At 41.9% G+C, this 20,462-nt stretch overlaps 2 protein-coding genes across 4 annotated transcripts in view; one reads left to right on the top strand and one right to left on the bottom strand.

The window, feature by feature from the left end:
* Nucleotides 1–1,772: 1,772 nt before the first annotated feature.
* On the top strand, nucleotides 1,773–8,702 carry LOC111956269 (tubulin beta-2A chain-like). 3 transcript variants are annotated; one of them, XM_023976713.3, is made up of 4 exons: nucleotides 1,795–1,944; nucleotides 2,454–2,562; nucleotides 6,517–6,627; nucleotides 7,244–8,702. In XM_023976713.3, the coding sequence occupies exons 1-4, from the start codon at nucleotides 1,888–1,890 to the stop codon at nucleotides 8,335–8,337; spliced, it is 1,371 nt and encodes a 456-aa protein (XP_023832481.1). In that variant the 5' UTR covers nucleotides 1,795–1,887; the 3' UTR covers nucleotides 8,338–8,702. The 3 variants fall into 3 exon arrangements, with proteins under 3 accessions (XP_023832483.1, XP_023832481.1, XP_070292792.1); XM_023976715.3 differs by lacking the exon at nucleotides 2,454–2,562 and having other exon boundaries at nucleotides 1,773–1,944; XM_070436691.1 differs by lacking the exons at nucleotides 1,795–1,944; nucleotides 2,454–2,562 and adding an exon at nucleotides 2,827–2,926.
* A 2,886-nt stretch (nucleotides 8,703–11,588) lies between these two features.
* The window catches only part of LOC111957078 (desmoglein-2-like protein), a 22,380-nt gene continuing 13,506 nt past the window's right edge, over nucleotides 11,589–20,462 (bottom strand). The window contains exons 13-14 of the mRNA XM_023977803.2: nucleotides 14,410–14,745; nucleotides 11,589–14,214 (exon numbers count right to left, since the gene is read on the bottom strand). Coding sequence (XP_023833571.1) covers nucleotides 13,021–14,214; nucleotides 14,410–14,745 — 1,530 coding nt within the window. The 3' untranslated portion in view covers nucleotides 11,589–13,020. The remainder of the gene's footprint in view (nucleotides 14,215–14,409; nucleotides 14,746–20,462) is intronic.

The following is a 20,462-nucleotide window of genomic DNA, read 5'->3' as shown; positions in this document are numbered from 1 at the left end:
AGGGGCAACTTCACCCCAGTCCGATTAGCTCGTTTGGCTAGCAGTGATGTGAGGAGGCTGCTGTTGTGAACACAGTCTGTCTGAGCACTCTATCACTTCAATAACAGACTCAACATGTTGTTTTTGTACAATACAATACAATACACTTACTTTACTGTACATTCTGTCACTGTACTGTCTATTCACACTGGAACAACAAAATAGGTCAATCTTACAGATGTTAAAGAGGATATTGTCTGCAGCTGTAGATACAGTGGTTCTCACCCCCCAATTTCCTGAAATGCAACCTCACCATCTCATTGGTTAGCTGATACACACATGCACTGACACACACAGGAACAAATGGTGTAACCTCACCTGTAAAATTACATTTCCATTTTTGATTTGAATTCTGGTCATTTAGCAGATACTCTTATCTTCAAATGTCACAATACAACACATTGCAACCTTACATTACAGTCTCAGATTTCATATGTAATAACAAAGTCAGCACCAGGTGCTAGTGTATGGTAAGAGTTGGGTGATGGCTTGGAGAGTGGCTATAGTAAAACAGTAAAAGTAGATAGACCATAGAATACATTCAGGTAAAGATGATTTTCTCTAGGTTCATAGGTTGTGCCATCATACAGTGGTTTGGAAAGGGTTTTCAACTGAATAAATCAGGTTTTCAACTGATCAAATCTTCACTCATCCTACATGCAACCAAACATCTATATTGGTGAAATGAAAAATGACCCCAGTATGGCGCAGAGTTTCTGTTGGTGCAAGATTTGAATGAATGAATGTAAAAATCACAGACTGTACCAGTTAAAGTTTTTTGGGGGGGATTTTGAATAATGCACTTGTATATAAGCCACGTGACGTTGTAATAAACTTCACTATTTATTAATTAATTATGTATTTCTTGGTCTTTGTTGAGTTAATTGTTCTTCAGACTATTTTCAAGCCACCTCTTGATACTGAATCTTGAGGTGTTTGAGTTTTCCCTTGTTTTACCAGTTGAAGTCCTCTCTATCCCAAGATCATGCCATGGGCATAAAGTGTGTTGATGCTATACATATAGAGGATCAGTTTTCAATATATCACTTGCTTATTGCATTGCGGCTGAATGTTGCTATACTACTGTGCTAGACAGTCATTCCATAAATGTGGTTTAGTATTTTATTTTATTGATCTTTAAATGATAAGACCATTCTACTTAACCAACTATTAACCCACTGATGCTGCCAATATATTTCTCTGCTTGGAAAACTCTGATTTTAACCACTTCCTGTTGTATGATGTCATACAATACCTCAATACCCTGTGTTTACAGGGTATTGAGGAGTAGGAGCATGTTTATGCTCCTAGGGGAAAACTACTCCCCACTCTACTAAACAAGTGATTAATAAAAAAACGAATATGTCTGTCTTGAGAATGGCATTGACAACATTGTGGATGATGTAGTTGCAGAGCTCCAAACTGACCTATATTGGACATCATGTACACTGAAGCAGATGCAGGAAGGCAAGCTAATAGGTGGGCACAATGCCTAGCTTACATTGAACAAGGGGATATTTATGAACAATCAAGTTGCATTTCCTTAACTTGGCAAATAATAGCAATGCGCCATGTTTTAGATTAATAGTGATGCAGCAGCATCCTCAACCAGTCCACTGGTCCACTGCATCAAACGTTGCCCGCTGATAGGCTGGTGCGCGAAATTGGGATGCAGCGCCGGTGTGACGTCACCCAGCATCAACACGATGACACCCTGAGCTCACCGCTCGCCCTACTAATGTAAAAACTGCTGAGAGGCGACTCATGCAGCGGTAGCAACGAGGTTGAGGACATCGGTGTTAGCTGAGACAAAAGGCTGCTGTCTGCTTGCACCCACAAAGCATCATCATGAGGGAGATTGTTCATATCCAGGCCGGGCAATGTGGAAACCAGATTGGTGCCAAAGTAGGTGGCATGTTTATATTTGTATACTGACACAGTGGTTGTTGGGAGCAATAACTTTTTTGTTAGATGTTTGAAATGTTGAGACCTGCATGCTTTTTTCTCCCATGTAACTTTATTTCAATTAGCCCTATGTCGCACTGCATTTTCCAAGACATCAAATTCCCAAATACCCATCCAGTATTTTGGTATAATATTTTTTGGCCTAATGTGTTATGGAAATTAGTATTTAATTTATTTAGAAATATTAGATGCTATTCGATTGATATGGATGTGGTCCTATGGATTTGGGCAAGGAGGCAAAGTGTCTGCAGTGGTGTCGCGCATCTGCGGGGCCGATGAGTCATGCTATCACCATGCGCAATAGGGATAGGGCTACGCACAAGGAGCGTTCGGTATTTTTCCTTTTGTCTTGAACAGGTTATAGCCAGAGCACAGAAAATCGTATTTATCTCTTAGTTCAAACCTTTAAACATCAAAGTTGCAGAACCTACATCTCTGTCCCATCTCAGTTCTGGGAGGTCATAAGTGATGAACACGGCATCGACCCCACCGGAAGTTACCAAGGTGACAGTGACCTGCAGCTGGAGAGGATAAACGTGTACTACAATGAAGCATCGGGTATATATACATCTATTTGTCTGGACTGGGCATGAAGTAATCTTTGCATGCATCTGAACAATTGGTTAAAGAAAATAATAAACCATAAGCACACTGTAATATCACTTGGCTTTCCCCCAAATTAAAACAAAAGTATATCAATATTCCCTGGTGATAAAAACTGCAGACCTCATTTGATTTGCAAAGTCATGCTCTGTAGGGCTAATCCAAACTGAGTATGTGACATTGTAACCATAATATCTGTCTGGGTGCAGTGGGCCCTGTGGCAGGGCAGGGGAAATGAGGACAGCAGAAGGTACCTGCCAATCTCTCTCCCTCCCTCCATTCCTCTCTGGCAGGGCAGGGGAAATGAGGACAGCAGCAGGTACCTGCCAATCCCCCTCCCTCCCTCTCTCTTTATTTCTCTCCCTGGATCATCTCTTTCTTTCTTTCTTTCTTTCTTTCTTTCTTTCTTTCTTTCTTTCTTTCTTTCTTTCTTTCTTTCTTTCTTTCTTTCTCTCTCTCTCTCAGGTCTCTCCCTCGCCTTCTTCCATTCTCCTATCCTCTCTCTCTCTCTCTCTCTCTCTTCTCCAGCATCATTTATCTCTCTCTTTCTCACGTCTCTCTCTCTATCCTCTCTCTCTCCCTCTATCTCGCTATATTACATTCAATGGAATTTATTGGGATGGAAAACATATGTTTACATTGCCAAAGCAAGTGAAATAGATAATAAACAAAGTGAAAAAACAATCAAACAGCAAACTCTATATATGTCTCTACATCGGGGGTCAGGTATACATCTGCAGTCTCTGTAAAACTGACCCAACCCTAATGGTTGTCTGCTGTCTGTGTGTCGGTCTGATTTTTATTAGCCAGGGATTTGAAGGTCATTGCCGTGCTGCATCCCATCCTTTGTCTCCGGCTCTTTGCCGTACTGAGCAGTCAGTCTCCTTTGCCAAACCAACCAGGCTGCAGAACCTGGGGCCTATGAGGCCTACATGTTCTGTTGTTAGCTCTGATCCTATTTCCAGTGTGTGCAAATGCTAAGCAGTATTGATCCCTCTCATTTCACTGTTGTCAGGCGTAAATTGAGCTTGCATGTGTGTGAGCAACTCTGCCATCCATTATTGTACATGCATTGTGCATTCATCAATAAAACGTTTCCTGATTCATAGAGAGATGTGCATAGCAGCACGTTAACCTTCATACTACCAACATATTTTATATACATGGATTACCAACTAGGGTCATTGTCCCCAAGAATAATCTATTGGAAAAAGCAACCGTCATAGCAAATATAAACTTAATTCTTATCAAAACATAATTAGACATGTAAATAATGTTATCTGAAGTAAAAAATAATAACTAAACAGACGGTTATATTTGCAAAATTGCAGTTAATTTGCATATCCTGGAAAAAATATATATACAATTTTCCCATAAATAATGTGCAGCTTTTTTCCAAACTACAAAGTACTAAAAAGCAGATTGACCATCATTTCATTGTAGTATCTTTTAGTTTTTAGATTTTTTAACTAAATACTAATTTTGTCAAATTTATGTGGCAAAAAACAACTGCCATTTAAGGGGCAACAACAACAACAACAACATTGAAATATACTTAATTGTATTCACAAAAAGTGATTAATCCATTGATCCTGAGAGACAATGACCAAAAACATGGCTTAGTTTTCTTTATTTACTTACCCTACAGCCAGAATTAGCATTGCTACTAGTAAACAATGGGAGTGGCAGGGCCAATGGCAGGATGCTTACAAATCCTCAAAGTCACTTCAAACCAATGTTATAGCAACCCAAATATCACATAAAGTTGCACATACATACATATATATATATATATATAGTACCAGTCAAAAGTTTAGACACACCTACTCATTCAAGGGTTTTTCTTTATTTCTACTATTTTCTACATAGTCGAATAATAGTGAAGACATTAAAAATATGAAATAACACATATGGAATCATGTAGTAACCAAAAAAGTGTTAAACAAACCAAAATATATTTTATATTTGAGATTCTTCAAAGTAGCCACCCTTTGCCTTGATGACAGCTTTGAATACTCCTGGCATTCTCTCAACCAGCTTCATGAGGTTGATTTCAATGGCTTTCAATAAACAGGTGTGCCTTGTTTAAAGTCAATTTGTGGAATTTCTTTCCTTCTTAATGTGTTTGAGCCAATCAGTTGTGTTGTGACAAGGTAGGGTTTGGTATACAGAAGATAGCCCTATGTGTTAAAAGACCAAGTCCATATTATGGCAAGAACAGCTCAAATAAGCAAAAATAAATTACAGTCCATCATTACTTTTTATGGCTGCAATCCGGCTAACGGGATCGATATGACAACAGCCAGTGAAAGTGCAGGGCGCCAAATTCAAACAATAGAAATCTCGTAATTAAAATTCCTCAAACATACATGTGTCTTATATCATTTTAAAGGTAATCTTGTTGTTAATCCCACCAAAGTGTCCGATTTTAAATATGCTTTTCAGCGAAAGCACTACAAACGATTATGTTAGGTCACCACCAAACCACAATAAGCACAGACATTTTTCCAGCGAAAGATAGCAGTCACAAAAAGCAGAAATAGAGATAAAATTAATCACTAGCCTTTGATGATCTTCATCAGATGACACTCATAGGACTTTATGTTACACAATACATGCATGTTTTGTGTGAAGTTCATATTCATATAAAAAAATCTGAGTTTACATTGGCGCGTTACATTCACTAGTTCCAAAAACATCAAGTGATTTTGCATAGCCGCATCGTGTCAACAGAAATACTCATCATACATGTAGATGATAATACAAGTTATACACATGGAATTATAGATATACCTCTCCTTAATGCAACCGCTGTGTCAGATTTCAAAAAAACTTTACGGAAAAAGCAAACCATGCAATGATCTGAGACGGCGCTCAGAACAATAGCCAAATTAGCCGCCATGTTGGCGTCAACAGAAATGTCCTTGTTTTTAAAGAAAAGCTAATTTTTTTGTCCATTAAAATAACATCAAATTGATCAGAAATACAGTGTAAATACAGTGTAGACATTGTTAATGTTGTAAATGACTATTGTAGCTTGAAACGGCTGATTTTTTATGGAATATCTACATAGGCGTACAGAGGCTCATTATCAGCAACCATCACTCCTGTGTTCCAGTGGCACGTTGTGTTAGCTAATCCATTTTAAAAGGCTAATTGATCATTAGAAAACCCTTTTGCAATTATGTTAGCACAGCTGAAAACTGTTGTGCTAATTAAAGAAGCAATAAAACTGACCTTCTTTAGACTAGTTGAGTATCTGGAGCATCAGCATTTGTGGGTTCGATTACAAGCTCAAAATGACCAGAAACAAAGACCTTTCTTCTGAAACTCATCAGTCTATTCTTGTTCTGAGAAATGAAGGCTATTCCATGCGAGAAATTGCCAAGAAACTGAAGATCTCGTACAACGCTGTGTACTACTCCCTTCACAGAACAGCGCAAACTGGCTCTAACCAGAATAGAAAGAGGAGTTGGAGGCCCCGGTGCACAACTGAGCAAGAGAACCAGTACATTAGAGTGTCTCGTTTGAGAAACAGACACCTCACAAGTCCTAAATTGGCAGCTTCATTAAATAGTACCCGCAAAACACCAGCCTCGACGTCAACAGTGAAGAGGCGACTCTGGGATGCTGGCCTTCTAGGCCGAGTTGCAAAGAAAAAGCCATATCTCAGACTGGCCAGTAAAAAGAAAAGATTAAGATGGGTAAAAAGAACACAGACACTGGACAGAGGAACTCTGACTAGAAGGCCAGAATCCCGGAGTCGCCTCTTTACTGTTGACGTTGAGACTGGTGTTTGAGACTGGAGACCATGCTATCTCACCCAGGGTAGTAAACGGTTTGGAGTAAACTGTTTCCTTTGTGCAACAAAATCTGACTAATGAATACACCCCTCTCCTCCCCCCACAGGTAATAAGTTTGTCCCCCGGGCCATCCTGGTGGATCTGGAGCCAGGCACCATGGACTCTGTACGCTCCGGGCCCTTTGGCCAGCTCTTCAGACCAGACAACTTTGTCTTTGGTGAGTAGTGGTTATCATATAGCCGAATTCCATATCTTTTTGTGCTATCTCGCCTATCCTGGTCCCAGATCTGTCTGTGCTGTCTTGCCCAATTGGTCATTATCATGTCCTCATCAGCTCTTCCATCTTTGACCCAAAGCATGTCATGTCTGTGTCAGCATTCACTGAAGCGAAGCTTAGTTTACCTTTCACATAGATGTACAGTTTGTTCTCTGTGCAACGTTTCTGCAGTTGTGTCAGGCAGAGAGAGCCAGAATGGTGACACAGCAGAATGCAGTCCAGACTGCTACTGCTGCAGTGCTCATCAGGATGGGGATATTGAGCTAAATAAAATCCACCCCAGGACACCTTACCTATAATACTGAAAAAAGTATAGTAGGCTTAGACTCACATCAGTACAATTAGATTAAAACACAACTTTTATTAGATACAAATTATTCAATGTTATTTCAATGGAATGGAATTTTCTCTTTCACTGGAAATGAATAAATAATGTACACAATGCATATTCCTGTTACTGGTGACTTGCTTTTCATTCTCCTAGATGTGTATGACTAGATGTTTACTAGCACAAAGATGCTATGTCTCTAACCTAGATTTTTCATGGGTCTTTCAGGTCAGAGTGGAGCTGGTAACAACTGGGCTAAAGGCCACTACACAGAGGGAGCTGAGCTGGTTGACTCTGTCCTGGACGTAGTCAGGAAGGAGTCTGAGAACTGTGACTGCCTCCAGGGCTTCCAGCTCACCCACTCCCTGGGAGGGGGCACAGGCTCTGGCATGGGCACCCTGCTCATCAGCAAGATCCGCGAGGAGTACCCTGACCGCATCATGAACACCTTCAGTGTCATGCCCTCACCCAAGGTGTCCGACACGGTGGTGGAGCCCTACAATGCCACCCTGTCAGTCCACCAGCTGGTGGAGAACACTGATGAGACCTTCAGCATCGACAACGAGGCTCTCTATGACATCTGCTTTCGTACCCTCAAACTCACCACACCCACCTACGGAGACCTCAACCACTTGGTGTCAGCCACCATGAGCGGGGTCACCACCTGCTTGCGCTTCCCCGGTCAACTCAACGCCGACCTCCGCAAACTGGCCGTCAACATGGTGCCCTTCCCCCGCCTCCACTTCTTCATGCCTGGCTTTGCCCCTCTGACCAGCAGGGGGAGCCAGCAGTACCGTGCCCTCTCCGTGCCCGAGCTGACCCAGCAGATGTTTGACGCCAAAAACATGATGGCCGCCTGCGACCCTCGCCACGGCCGCTACCTCACCGTTGCCGCCATCTTCCGCGGGCGCATGTCCATGAAGGAGGTGGACGAGCAGATGTTGAGCGTGCAGAACAAGAACAGCAGCTACTTCGTAGAGTGGATCCCCAACAACGTGAAGACTGCCGTCTGCGACATCCCGCCCCGTGGCCTTAAGATGTCCGCCACCTTTATTGGCAACAGCACGGCAATCCAGGAGCTGTTTAGAAGGATCTCTGAGCAGTTCACTGCCATGTTCCGCCGTAAGGCCTTCCTTCACTGGTACACCGGAGAGGGTATGGACGAGATGGAGTTCACTGAGGCTGAGAGCAACATGAATGATCTGGTGTCTGAGTACCAGCAATACCAGGACGCCACTGCTGACGAAGTGGGCGAGTACGAGGAAGACGAGTTGGAGGATGCGGATCAGGATGTCCAGCAGCACCATGATGTCCGCCACTGAGGGGTGCTGGGTAGAAGCAGTACAGCAGTCTGTATGTTATATCCACTAGTCACTTTAAATTATCAATAGGTATGGAAGGATAGAGGCGCAGAATGAGTTATTGTCGCGTCAAGATACTGTATATTGTAGCTGTTTAGCCTAAAGACTACTACTATTGCATTTCATTGTTCTTCAAATATGTCTCGAAGACCATAAGTGAAACATAACAATTATGTGAGTATTATAAATGTCATGGGTGTTCCAATTCATGCTGTGTCAATGTCAATAAAAACAACATCATTACACTATTATTAGAAACCGAGTTTTGTAATATTTACCTCAGAATGCATTTTCTATCGCAAAATAAAATGGTCCTGTCCTATGAATATCACTCTCGTTAGCCTTCTTTTCATGGGAATGCTCATTGTATTCAGCATATGAGATACAATTAACAATCCAGACTTTTCATGCTGTAATGAAGATAAATAGATACAATAAGAAAAATAAATATATGTTTTCTGGTTTTAAAATGCAAGGGAAGCATGGAATGTGATTACCATACCTATCTACCTATTTTATAGTCTTGTGAATCCCCTGAGTCATCTTGACTGTGTTGGTTTGTTTTCTCTGTCTGTCTGGGACAGGAGACACTTTTTATGATTGAAAAACTCAGATTTTTGTTTATTCCTCTTCATGATCTGTCAGATAGTAAATCTGATTTATGGCTGGCCAGACATGGTGACTATCCCAGCATCGAGTTTAATGTGTGGGGACGTAGGACACTCTCTTCCAATGGCAGAATGTTTTGCTAATAATGCAAATCTTTGAACATGTAAACCTAATAGGATCTTTACATATTGGTTCATCACAATATTACACACCTTTATTCTACCTGCTCAATTTGCTTGATATCATTTACATAAAGGTCCTCTGGCAAGGCTCAAGAGTTTCCGCTTTGTTAGAGGTACAGTAAATTGGTTGTCTTTTTCATTGCTCTGTGGTCCATAAATACTTAAAGACTCTGAAGTTGTTCTATTTTGACAGCAGGCGTCTAAAAAGGCTGACCAGGCAGAATGTTGTTAGTATAATGTTATCCACCTCTTGGCAAATTTAGACACAACTGGGGGAAAGATGCTCTTGTCAAATACATCATACATTGAAAGAATGTGCGGTTACCTAGGAGGACGTAGCAGAGACAGATACATTAGAAACCAACAGGAGGACTCAAAACCACAGGTAGGCCAGTCTTAGGCTATGGCAAGGGTTGAGACTGGGTGTGGACGTGAAGTTAGGGTTAGGTTTATTTCTGAGTTATGCCGGGGTGTGGACGAAACAAGAGTTAGAGTCACTTTCTTAGTAATGTTAACCTGTTCCAGGTACATCAACAGTGACATTGTGTTATATGCAGATGTGTCCCCAGAGTAACTTTAATCTGTCTGAATTTACTCAGACTATAAGTGCCGCAACCCCAGCGTTGATTATGCACATTACTACCTTTTGCCTCTTACCATCAGTCTCCTGTCTTTTACATCAGACCATAGGAGTAATACTGTATGTGTCACTTGTCTGTCATATTAGCTTAGAATAGAAAATCTGAGATCAGGTCACCTATCTGACACATTATGTGAGGTCTCCTGCCTATATCACCAATTTTCATATATAACACTGTACTGCATTATTTATATGTATGTTAGCATATGCCATGGTACTATACACAGTTTATTAGGTACAACCATCTAGTACCGGGTCGGACCCCCTTTGTCTCCAGAAGAGCCTGAATTGTTCAGGGTATTCTACAAGGTGTTGGAAACGTTCCACAGGGATGTTGGTCCATGCTAACGGGATGGCATCACACAGTTGCTGCAGACTGGACAGCAGTACATTCATGCAGCGACCAGCCCGTTCCATCTCATCCCAAACCTGCTCTATTGGGTTGAGATCTGCGGACTGCGCAGGCCACTCTCCTTCAAATTCTCTTATCAACAAGCTGTTTTTGTCCACAGGACTGCCGCTGACTGGGTATTTTTTGTTTGTCGCACCCTTATTGATAAACTTTAGACACCGTTGTGCGTGAAAAACTCAGGAGGGCGGCCTTATCTGAAAGACTGGATCCGGCGCGTCTGGACCCGACGATCATACCATGCTCAAAGTTGTTTAGGTGACTTGTTTTACCCATTCTAATGTTCAATCAAACAGCAACTGAATGCCCCAGTGCCTGTCTGCCTGATTTTTCTATTTTAATAACCTTAAACACTGAGTTAGGAATAACTCATTTCAAAATAGACCATTATCACCATCCTTCTTGAATGATAATTCTTCACGTTTTAACTAGTGAAATATCCAAACTGCGTCTGCATGCCAATAGTTTGATCTGAAGCAGTTTCTTGAGAATATGCATTTAGATATTCTTCAATTACTGTTTCGTGAGCGAATTAGAGCAGATGGTTTTAACAAACTTTTAACCTGTCTTGTGTTTTGTTTCAATCAAAGCATATATACATGTATCCTGCCTAGTGACGCACACTGTTGCATTCTGGCCTCATGAGAAAAGAAATGCTACTATTCAGTTTCAGCTCCTAAAGAAATCACTAGAAATTAGGTGTTTTTGGTGTAAAAGTACCGTTATAAGCCTAGTATGCTGTGGTATTATAGTCAGTTCTGTTGTGTAAAATACTCATTCATCATTATGTGATCTTTTAGGACATTGATTCAGCTTCAGAAATAATTTTCCAGAAATATTTTTACCAGCTCTGTGTATTCTCAAATTGAAAGCGCACTCCAGCACCACTACATCCCTGCCCATTGCAAACAGCAGCAGTTTAGACAGAAGCCCCCCCCCCCCCCAACTTCTCATTACATTGTTCTGAATTAAGAGTCCAGCACCATATCACAGTAGCAATTCAGCTGGTTTTAACATTCTTATGGAATCAAATACTCCTTTAACATTCCTCTGGTACTTCGTCTGTGATAATATTGTTCCTGACAGACATCAGTGATCAACTCTGAAATGCAATAGATTTCCCAATGAATTCTGTGAGTGGGTGGTGGGAGGTGAGTCAAAAGTCCTCTTTTGTAGAGCCATCTTTAGTTTTTTTTGGTTGAGCAGTGACAACATCTGAACTACAGTATGTAAAGATGTCAAGGTGTGATAAGAGTGATACTATAAAACAGGATTTTCCACTCTCAATCTCCAGAAGAACCACTGAAACACTACAGGAGTGAGAGTCTAAGAAAGAAATGAAAGGAAACCATAACACATGACTAACTGAATGTGTATGGTATATGTTCAAGTTTATTATTCTCTCAAAATCAGAAAACATTTAATACAACTTTTTAGTTCACAATGAAGGACAGACATACTGCAGGAGGACGCCATATCTCATGACACATACAGTATAATATATTAGACATGAAAGCTTGCAGCCAGGTCAGAATTGGCAAAAACACCAGTAGCATTAACAGCAACATCAATCTCATACTTTAATGCAGGGGTGTCTGCAGGGGTGTCTACTTCTTTGAGTAAAAAAACAATAATAATAAAGAGTTTATATATATATATATATATATATATATATATATAACTAATAATAATTTGTGGGGGGATACGAACTATTGATAACACAGTATGTTATCAATATACTTTAAAATGACTAAAACCAAATTGAAACTGTGTAGAATTGATAATGGACCTGCATTTATACAGAAACTTGACTATGTCCAGCTCGCTAATAATCACTGAAATGAAAGACAGTCAGGGAGCATTGAAAATTCCCCAAACTATGGATAGAGAACTGCAAATTTTCACGGCGAGAAATATAACACATTTTCAATGCAGCCCCCCGAACCTCGTTGAATACTGAATGTGGCCCCAGGGGCAAAACACATTTTACACCCCTGCTTTAATGCATATCAGTGCATAATAAGCCAAGCCCACGGTAAAAATCGTACATAATCTCTATTTTTAGCTCGAATGTTGAGATGAACAAAAATATAGGCATAATTTAATGTACATTTTCCCAAAATAATATTACCTTTGCATCAATAACTTGAATATCATGGGATAAATTAATGCATATGAAACCCAACAGAAAAACAAGACACTCTTTGGCTTAAAATGTAAACTATAAGAGAAAAATAGGGGATTTTTGACGGGTCCCACACTTCTCTGGTACCATAATTTTGTATGTCCCGCTTGGAAACCTTGACCTACTGATCTATGAATTAGATCAAGAATTGACAATCCCAGTAAAAAAAGCTTTATCAAAGATAGACACATTTTCTCACCTGAACAATTAATACATCACCCACCACAACATTTGAATGTTTAGAAAAATATTTCACTCCTTTCAAATACTGATTCGATTCCCTGATTTCATTATTTTTATTCAATTTCTTCTTCTGTAATCAATTATCTTCAACTCAATCATTAATTCACAATGTATCAATGAATCATATTTATGATTATATACCATCTGGTAATCGTGATAATAAAAACTAAAAGTGTTATAAAAGAGTTGTTAGCAAACAATGGGTAGAATTTCTGTATTTCAGACCAGCAGAGAGCACCAGTCAGACCAGCAGAGAGCACCAGTACCTCTATCTCTCTCTCTTTCTCCCTAGATTGTTGCTTTATTGACTAAAAAATAAATCACCTTTAAACCCACAGTGTACAGTATGTTATCAAGCTGATGTGAAGTTGTTTTTCTATGCTATAGTACTGGTCTCAACGTATTTCTCAGTGACAGATATTTTCTTCTCTTGCACCACAGCGGTGTGGCTGCTGCTACTACAGGGTGCAGCTGTGGGAGTGGTGGTGACTTTGACAGCAGTAGCAGAGGCCTCGTTTGACCCTGCCATGCCACACAGGGAGCTGGAGCTCAACGAGGAAGCACCACTCTGACCTCTCACTTCTACACTATGACATTTGACCTCTAACCCCTGGCCTCTCTGCAGCATGGTGACCTGGGCAGCCCCTAAGCCTGCGCTGCTCCCTGCTGCCGAGGCTGACTCAGACCCACTCTCAACAACCAGCACTTTCCTGGACCCGGACAGGCTTCCCTGTGAGAAGTTTCCTCCTGGCGATAGATGGCCTTTTCCGATCATGGTCTGGTCTGCCCCCTGTAGAACCTGGCCTCCCCGTGTAATGGTTTGGCTCGTCTCTGTAATAATGTGACTTCCCCCAATAATAGTGTGGCCCGCTCCCTGTAAGACCTGGCTTGCGCCCATAACAACATGACCTTGTCCTTCCTCACTGCCAACTACTCCTACCTGCCTCTCCAGTAAAATCATGCCCTGAGAACCATGGAGCCCTCCTACCTGCACCACCCCCTGACCCATCCCTACCCCCACCTGGCTTACCGCCTGCTGGGCATGGACATAACCACCCCCCCCTCTCTGCTCCACCAGCACCAACTGGGGCTCCACCATGCACATGGTGGGGGCAGCGGCGTAGTAAATAGGGGGCTGCTGGATGAAGAGGGTCTTGTTGGGCATCACCTTGTTCTCCTGAACCTTGCGGATGGTGGCTGATCCTTGGACCCGAGGAACCAGGTTCTCCTGCAGGCGTGTGGAGGAGGTAGAGGAGGTGGATGAGGTGTTCAGGGTGTTGACATTGAGAGCTGTGTCTCTATTGACCTCTGTGTGGGTGGATGTGGTAGGCTTAGGTCTAGGGGATGACACAGACATGTTGACAGTCTCCGCCTCCATAGCTATCGACCCCTGGCAGATCTTAGCCAAGGTCTTGAACTTGGGCCCCAGGTCGTTGAGGAAGTCCAGGTCGTCATCGGCCCCTAGGAGGCTGCAGCAGCCAACAGAGCCTACCGGTGACCCCTGACCTTCGTAGTCGTAGATCAGTAGGTCATCTCTCTGTTGGTCGTTCCGCGCAGCATGATTGGCCTTCTGCAAAGGTCATATGATAGGAACAGATACAGTATATTAACACATTTAATCAAAATGGCTACAATAATGCTGCCCTCAACTCCTATGTCAATGGAGTAATCCAAGAAGTTCACTTTCACCGACTCAGTATAATCTCAATACTAATGGATACACACTTTTACTGGTCTTCAAACGATCATGATCTAAGATACTCACTGTAGAGTAGTACTCCTCTAGGACTCCCTCGGAGAGAGCGACCCCGTCATAAGCTCCAGCTCCATATCTGGAGAAGTGTTCATGTCCAGTCATGGTTCCTCCACCCACGCCATAGCTCACCTTCACTCTGCCACTGGGCTGGTGGGAGCCATGGGAATGGTTGTGCTCCCATGTGTTTATTGCGGACCGGGTGAAGCTGTCCCCGAACACCCCTCCTGCTGATCCTCCTGCAGCGCCTGCATCTCTTATTAATCCCACCCCCCCCCCGTTGTTTGCCAAGTCAACAACTTTGATGGAGCCATCTATCGCCACAGGAATTTGCAGGAGTGGAACTTCCTGTGATAGGAAATGAGTGGGCCAAATTTCAACTTGGAAATGGAACATAATAAATGTACAGTACCAGTCAAAAGTTTGGACACACCTACTCATTCAAGTTTTTTTTTTAAATTTCTACTATTTTCTACATTGTAGAATAATAGTGAAGACATCAAAACTATGAAATAACGAATATGGAATCATGTAGTAACCAAAAAAGTGTTAAACTTATCAAAATATATGTTATATTTGAGATTCTTCAAAGGAGCCACCCTTTGCCTTGATGACAGCTTTGCACACACACTCTTGGCATTCTCTCAACCAACTTCACCTGGAATGCTTTATCAACTGTCTTGAAGGCGTTCCCACATATGCTGAGCACTTGTTGGCTGCTTTTCCTTCATTCTGCCATCCAACTGATCCCAAACCATCTCAATTGGGTTTCAGGTCGGATGATTGTAAAGGCCAGGTCATCTGATGCAGCACTCCATCACTATCCTTCTTGGTCAAATAGCCCTTACGCAGCCTGGAGGTGTGTTGGGTCATTGGCCTGTTGAGAAACAAATGATAGTCCCACTAAGCGCAAACCAGATGGGATTGCGTATCGCTTTAGAATGCTGTGGTAGCCATGCTGGTTAAGTGTGCCTTGAATTCTAAATAAATCACAGACAGTGTCACCAGCACCACACCCCCACACCATCACACCTCCTCCTTCACGCTTGCAATCTGAGGTGCAGTTAACTCTAATGAACTTATCCTCTGCAGCAGAGGTAACTCTGGGTCTTCCTTTCCTGTGGCCAGTTCCATCATAGCGCTTGATGGTTTTTGCGACTGCACTTGAAGAAACTTTCAAAGTTCTTCACATTTTCTGGATTGTCTTAAAGTAATGATGGACTGTCGTTTCTCATTGCTTATTTGAGCTGTTCTTGCCATAATATGGACTTGGTCTTTTACCAAATAGGGCTATCTTCTGTATACCTATCCTACCTTGTCACAACCCAACTGATTGGCTCCAACGCATTAAGAAGGAAAGAAATTCCACAAGTTAACTTTTAACAAGGCACACCTGTTAATTGAAAAGCATTCCATGTGACTACCTCATGAAGCTGGTTGAGAGAATGCCAAGAGTGTGCAAAGCTGTCAAGGCAAAGAGTTGCTAAATTGAAGAAACTGAAATATAAAATATTATTGATTGATTTCACACTTTCTTTTTATTGAATACCCGAAACATACAATATACTTGCAGTGAAGCCGCTCAACAACTACACCATACCAGTCATACAACAGACTCCCATTCAGAGCGACACACAGAAGCATCCAGGGTCAATGCCCTGCTCAAGGGCACGTTGACAGATCTCCCACCAATTAGTATTTGGTAGCATTGCCTTTCAATTGTTTAACTTGGGTCAAACGTTTAGGGCAGCCTTACACAAGCTTCCCACAATAAGTTGGGTGAATTTTGGCCCATTCCTCCTGACAGAGCTGGTGTAACTCAGTCAGGTTTGTAGGCATCCTTGCTCGCAAACACTTTTTCAGTTCTGCCCACACATTTCCTATAGGATTGAGGCTTTGTGATGGCCACTCCAATACCTTGACTTTGTTGTCCTTAAGCCATTTTGCCACAACTTTGGATGTATGCTTGGGGTCATTGTCCATTTGGAAGACTCATTTGCAACCAAGCTTTAACTTCTTGACTGATGTCTTGAGATGTTGCTTCCAAATATCCACATAATTTTCCATCCTCATAATGCCATCTATTTTGTGAAGTGCACCAGACCCTCCTGCAGCAAAGCACCCCCACAACATGATGCTGTCACCCCTGTGCTTCACAGTTGGGATGGTGTTCTTCAGCTTGCAAGCATCCCCCTTTTTCCTCCAAACACAATGATGGTCATTATGGCCAAACAGTTCTATTTTTGTTTCATCAGACCAGAGGACATTTCTCCAAAAAATACGATCTTTGTCCCCATGTGCAGTTGCAAACCGTAGTCTGGCTTTTGTATGGCGGTTTTGGAGCAGTGGCTTCTTCCGTGCTGAGGGGCCTCTCAGGTTATGTCGATATAGGACTCGTTTTACTGTGGATATAGATACTTTTGTACTTGTTTCATCCAGCATCTTCACAAGGTCCTTTGCTGTTGTTCTGGAATTTATTTGCTCTTTTCGCACCAAAGTACATTCATCTCTAGGAGACAGAACGCGTTTCCTTCCTGAGCGGTATGACGGCTGCATGGTCCCATGGTGTTTATACTTGCTTACTATTGTTTGTACAGATGAACGTGGTACCTTCAGGCTTTTGGAAATCGCTCCCAAGGATGAACCAGACTTGTGGAGGTCTACAATTTATTTTCTGAGGTCTTGGCTGATTTCTTTAGATTTTCCCATGATGTCAAGCAAAGAGGCACTGAGTTTGAAGGTAGGCCTTGAAATACATCCACAGGTACACCTCCAATTGACTCAAATGATGTCAATTAGCCCATCAGAAGCTTCTAAAGCCATGACATAATTTTCTGGAATTTTCCAAGCTGTTTAAAGGCACAGTCAACTTAGTGTATGTAAACTACTGACCCACTGGAATTGTGAAGCAGTGAATTATAAGTGAAATAATCTGTCTGTAAACAATTGTTGGAAAAATTACTTGTGTCATGCACACTGTATATGTCCTAACCGACTTGTCAAAACTATAGTTTGTTAACAAGAAATTTGTGGAGTGGTTAAAAAACAAATTTTAATGACTCCAACCAAAGTGTATGTAAACTTCCGACGTCAACTGTATATCTCACTAGGTCGGGTTTTTTAGTCTCCAAATATCCACTATTTGTAACGTTTCCATAATATTTGTGAATTCCTTAAGGGCACGGTGATAATAGTTTGTAGAGTGATTACCTTTACGGTCCATTGAGGTACTTAACACTGTGTTATAGTCTCCTACCATAATGATTTGATCATTTGTTGCCTGTAAGTTCAATAAATTAGTATAAATGTTTTCGAAGAGGTATGGATCATCCTGATTTGGACCATGTAGATTAATGAGCCAAATCTCTTTTTCGTCCACTTTCATATTCAAAAAGATCCACCTTCCTTGCGAATCATTCCTGACTATTTGCACATTCAGATCGAAATTGTTGTTAATTAATATCACACCTTTTGAGTTCCTTTGTACATGACAGAAACATTTTTCACCACCCCATTCCTTTGTCCACGCAACTTCATCTGAGGATGTAGAGTGAGTTTCCTGTATACAGTATATGCTATATTCCTTTTCTTTTAGCCATGTAAAGACTGATCTTTTTTTATAATCTGCTAAACCGTTACTGTCACGCCCTGGCCTTAGTTATCTTTGTTTTCTTTATTATTTTGGTTAGGTCAGGGTGTGACATGGGGGATTTATGCGTTTTATCTTGTCTAGGGGTTTTGTATGTTTATGGGGTGTTATCTAGTCTAGGTGTTTGTATGTCTATGGTTGCCTAGATTGGTTCTCAATTAGAGGCAGCTGTTTATCATTGTCTCTAATTGGGAACCATATTTAGGCAGCCATATACTTTAGGGATTTCGTGGGTTATTGTCTATGTGTAAGTTGCCTGTGTCTGCACTTTTTCGTATATAGCTTCACGTTCGTTTTGTTGTTTTTTGTATAGTTTGTCAAGTGTTCTTTGTTTCGATATAATAAATAGAAGAATGTATTCCCATCACGCTGCGCCTTGGTCCTCCTCTCTTCCTCCATACGACGAACGTGACAGTTACAATTATAACTGGCTATACTTTTTTCACCCCTTACCTTAACTAGATCCTATTCTCAGTCTAAATTGACCATAAATCAAATCAAATCAAATCAAATTTTATTAGTCACATACACATGGTTAGCAGATGTTAATGCGAGTGTAGCGAAATGCTTGTGCTTCTAGTTCCGACAATGCAGTAATAACCAACAGTAATCTAACCTAACAATTCCACGCTACTACCTTACACACACACACAAGTGTGAAGGGATAAAGAATATGTACATAAAGATATATGGATGAGTGGTGGTACAGAACGGCATGGCAGATGCAGTAGATGGTATGGTACATGTATTGCATAAAGATGGCAAGATGCAGTAGATGATATAGAGTACAGTATATACATATGAGATGGGTAATGTAGGGTATGTAAACATTGTATTAGTGGCATTGCTTAAGTGGCTAGTGGTACATTTTTACATAATCCATCAATTCCCATTTTTAATGGCTGGAGTTGAGTCAGTATGTTGGCAGCGCGCGCTAAATGTTAGTGGTGGCTGTTTAACAGTCTGATGGCCTTGAGATAGAAGCTGTTTTTCAGTCTCTCGGTCCCTGCTTTGATGCACCTGTACTGACCTCGCCTTCTGGATGATAGCGGGGTGAACAGGCAGTGGCTTGGGTGGTTGTTGTCCTTGATGATCTTTATGGCCTTCCTGTGACATCGGGTGGTGTAGGTGTCCTGGAGGGCAGGTAGTTTGCCCCTGGTGATGCGTTCTGCAGACCTCACTACCCTCTGGGAGCCTTACGGTTGTGGGCGGAGCAGTTGCCGTACCAGGCGGTGATACAGCCCGACAGGATGCTCTCGATTGTGCATCTGTAGAAGTTTGTGAGTGCTTTTGGTGACAAGCCGAATTTCTTCAGCCTCCTGAGGTTGAAGAGGCGTGCTGCGCCTTCTTCACAAACGCTGTCTGTGTGGGTGGACCAATTCAGTTTGTCCGTGATGTGTACACCGAGGAACTTAAAACTTTCCACCTTCTCCACTACTGACCCGTCGATGTGGATAGGGGGGTGCTCCCTCTGCTGTTTCCTGAAGTCCACAATCATCTCCTTTGTTTTGTTGACGTTGAGTATGAGGTTATTTTCCTGACACACACCTCCGAGGGCCCTAACCTCCTCCCTGTAGGCCGTCTCGTCGTTGTTGGTGTCAGCCTACCACTGTAGTGTCATCCGCAAACTTGATGATCGAGTTGGAGGCGTGCATGGCCACGCAGTCGTGGGTGAACAGGGAGTACAGGAGAGGGCTCAGAACGCACCCTTGAGGGGCCCCAGTGTTGAGGATCAGCGGGGTGGAGATGTTGTTACCTCCCCTCACCACCTGGGGGCGGCCCGTCAGGAAGTCCAGGACCCAGTTGCACAGGGCGGGGTCAGAACCCAGGGTCTCGAGCTTGATGACGAGTTTGGAGGGTACTATGGTGTTAAATGCTGAGCTGTAATCGATGAACAGCATTCTCACATGGGTATTCCTCATAATTAGTGCTTGTAAAGTTACTGCCATCAGAGGTATTATGACGGTCAAATTAGAGCTTTCAAAGGTCTGATATTTAGAGTTCAAGAAATAGGTTCTAGCAATATTTGTTTTATTCCCTTGTCTGTTTGCCTGTGAGCCAATACCAAAGTGTTAGAAAATTGAGACAAGATATTATGTGTGTAGTAAATCTAGTAGGTTGATGTGTATATTGGATGTGATTTAGTGAGTGTGACGATGTCTGTTTAAGAGTAACTATAATATGTGATGTCCAGATGAATAATAACTCTGCCAATTTGCATGGTTGAGTGTCTATGTGTGTAACATGTAGTGCCTATAGACTTAATATTCATGATGATAATTGTAATCAATATCGTATCACCATCATAGTTGCATCATAATTACCTTTAACATCATTGAGAAACACATCCCACCATTTCCATAGCAATTGCCGTTTCACATGATCATGAAAGAGACCTTGCATTACTCTAGAGACG

Source organism: Salvelinus sp. IW2-2015, linkage group LG32 (genome assembly GCF_002910315.2).
Source record: "Salvelinus sp. IW2-2015 linkage group LG32, ASM291031v2, whole genome shotgun sequence".
In the NCBI taxonomy this organism is placed as follows: Eukaryota; Metazoa; Chordata; class Actinopteri; order Salmoniformes; family Salmonidae; genus Salvelinus; species Salvelinus sp. IW2-2015.
The sequence above is the reverse complement of the archived record's forward strand: the minus strand, read 5'-3'. Positions and strand labels throughout refer to the sequence as shown.

Coding starts and splice junctions, on each gene's coding strand:
- LOC111956269 (XM_023976713.3), top strand. CDS start 1,888: ATGAGGGAGATTGTTCATATCCAGGCCGGGCAATGTGGAAACCAGATT. Junction 1,945..2,453: donor GAAACCAGATTGGTGCCAAA/GTAGGTGGCATG, acceptor GTCCCATCTCAG/TTCTGGGAGGTCATAAGTGA. Junction 2,563..6,516: donor GTACTACAATGAAGCATCGG/GTATATATACAT, acceptor CTCCCCCCACAG/GTAATAAGTTTGTCCCCCGG.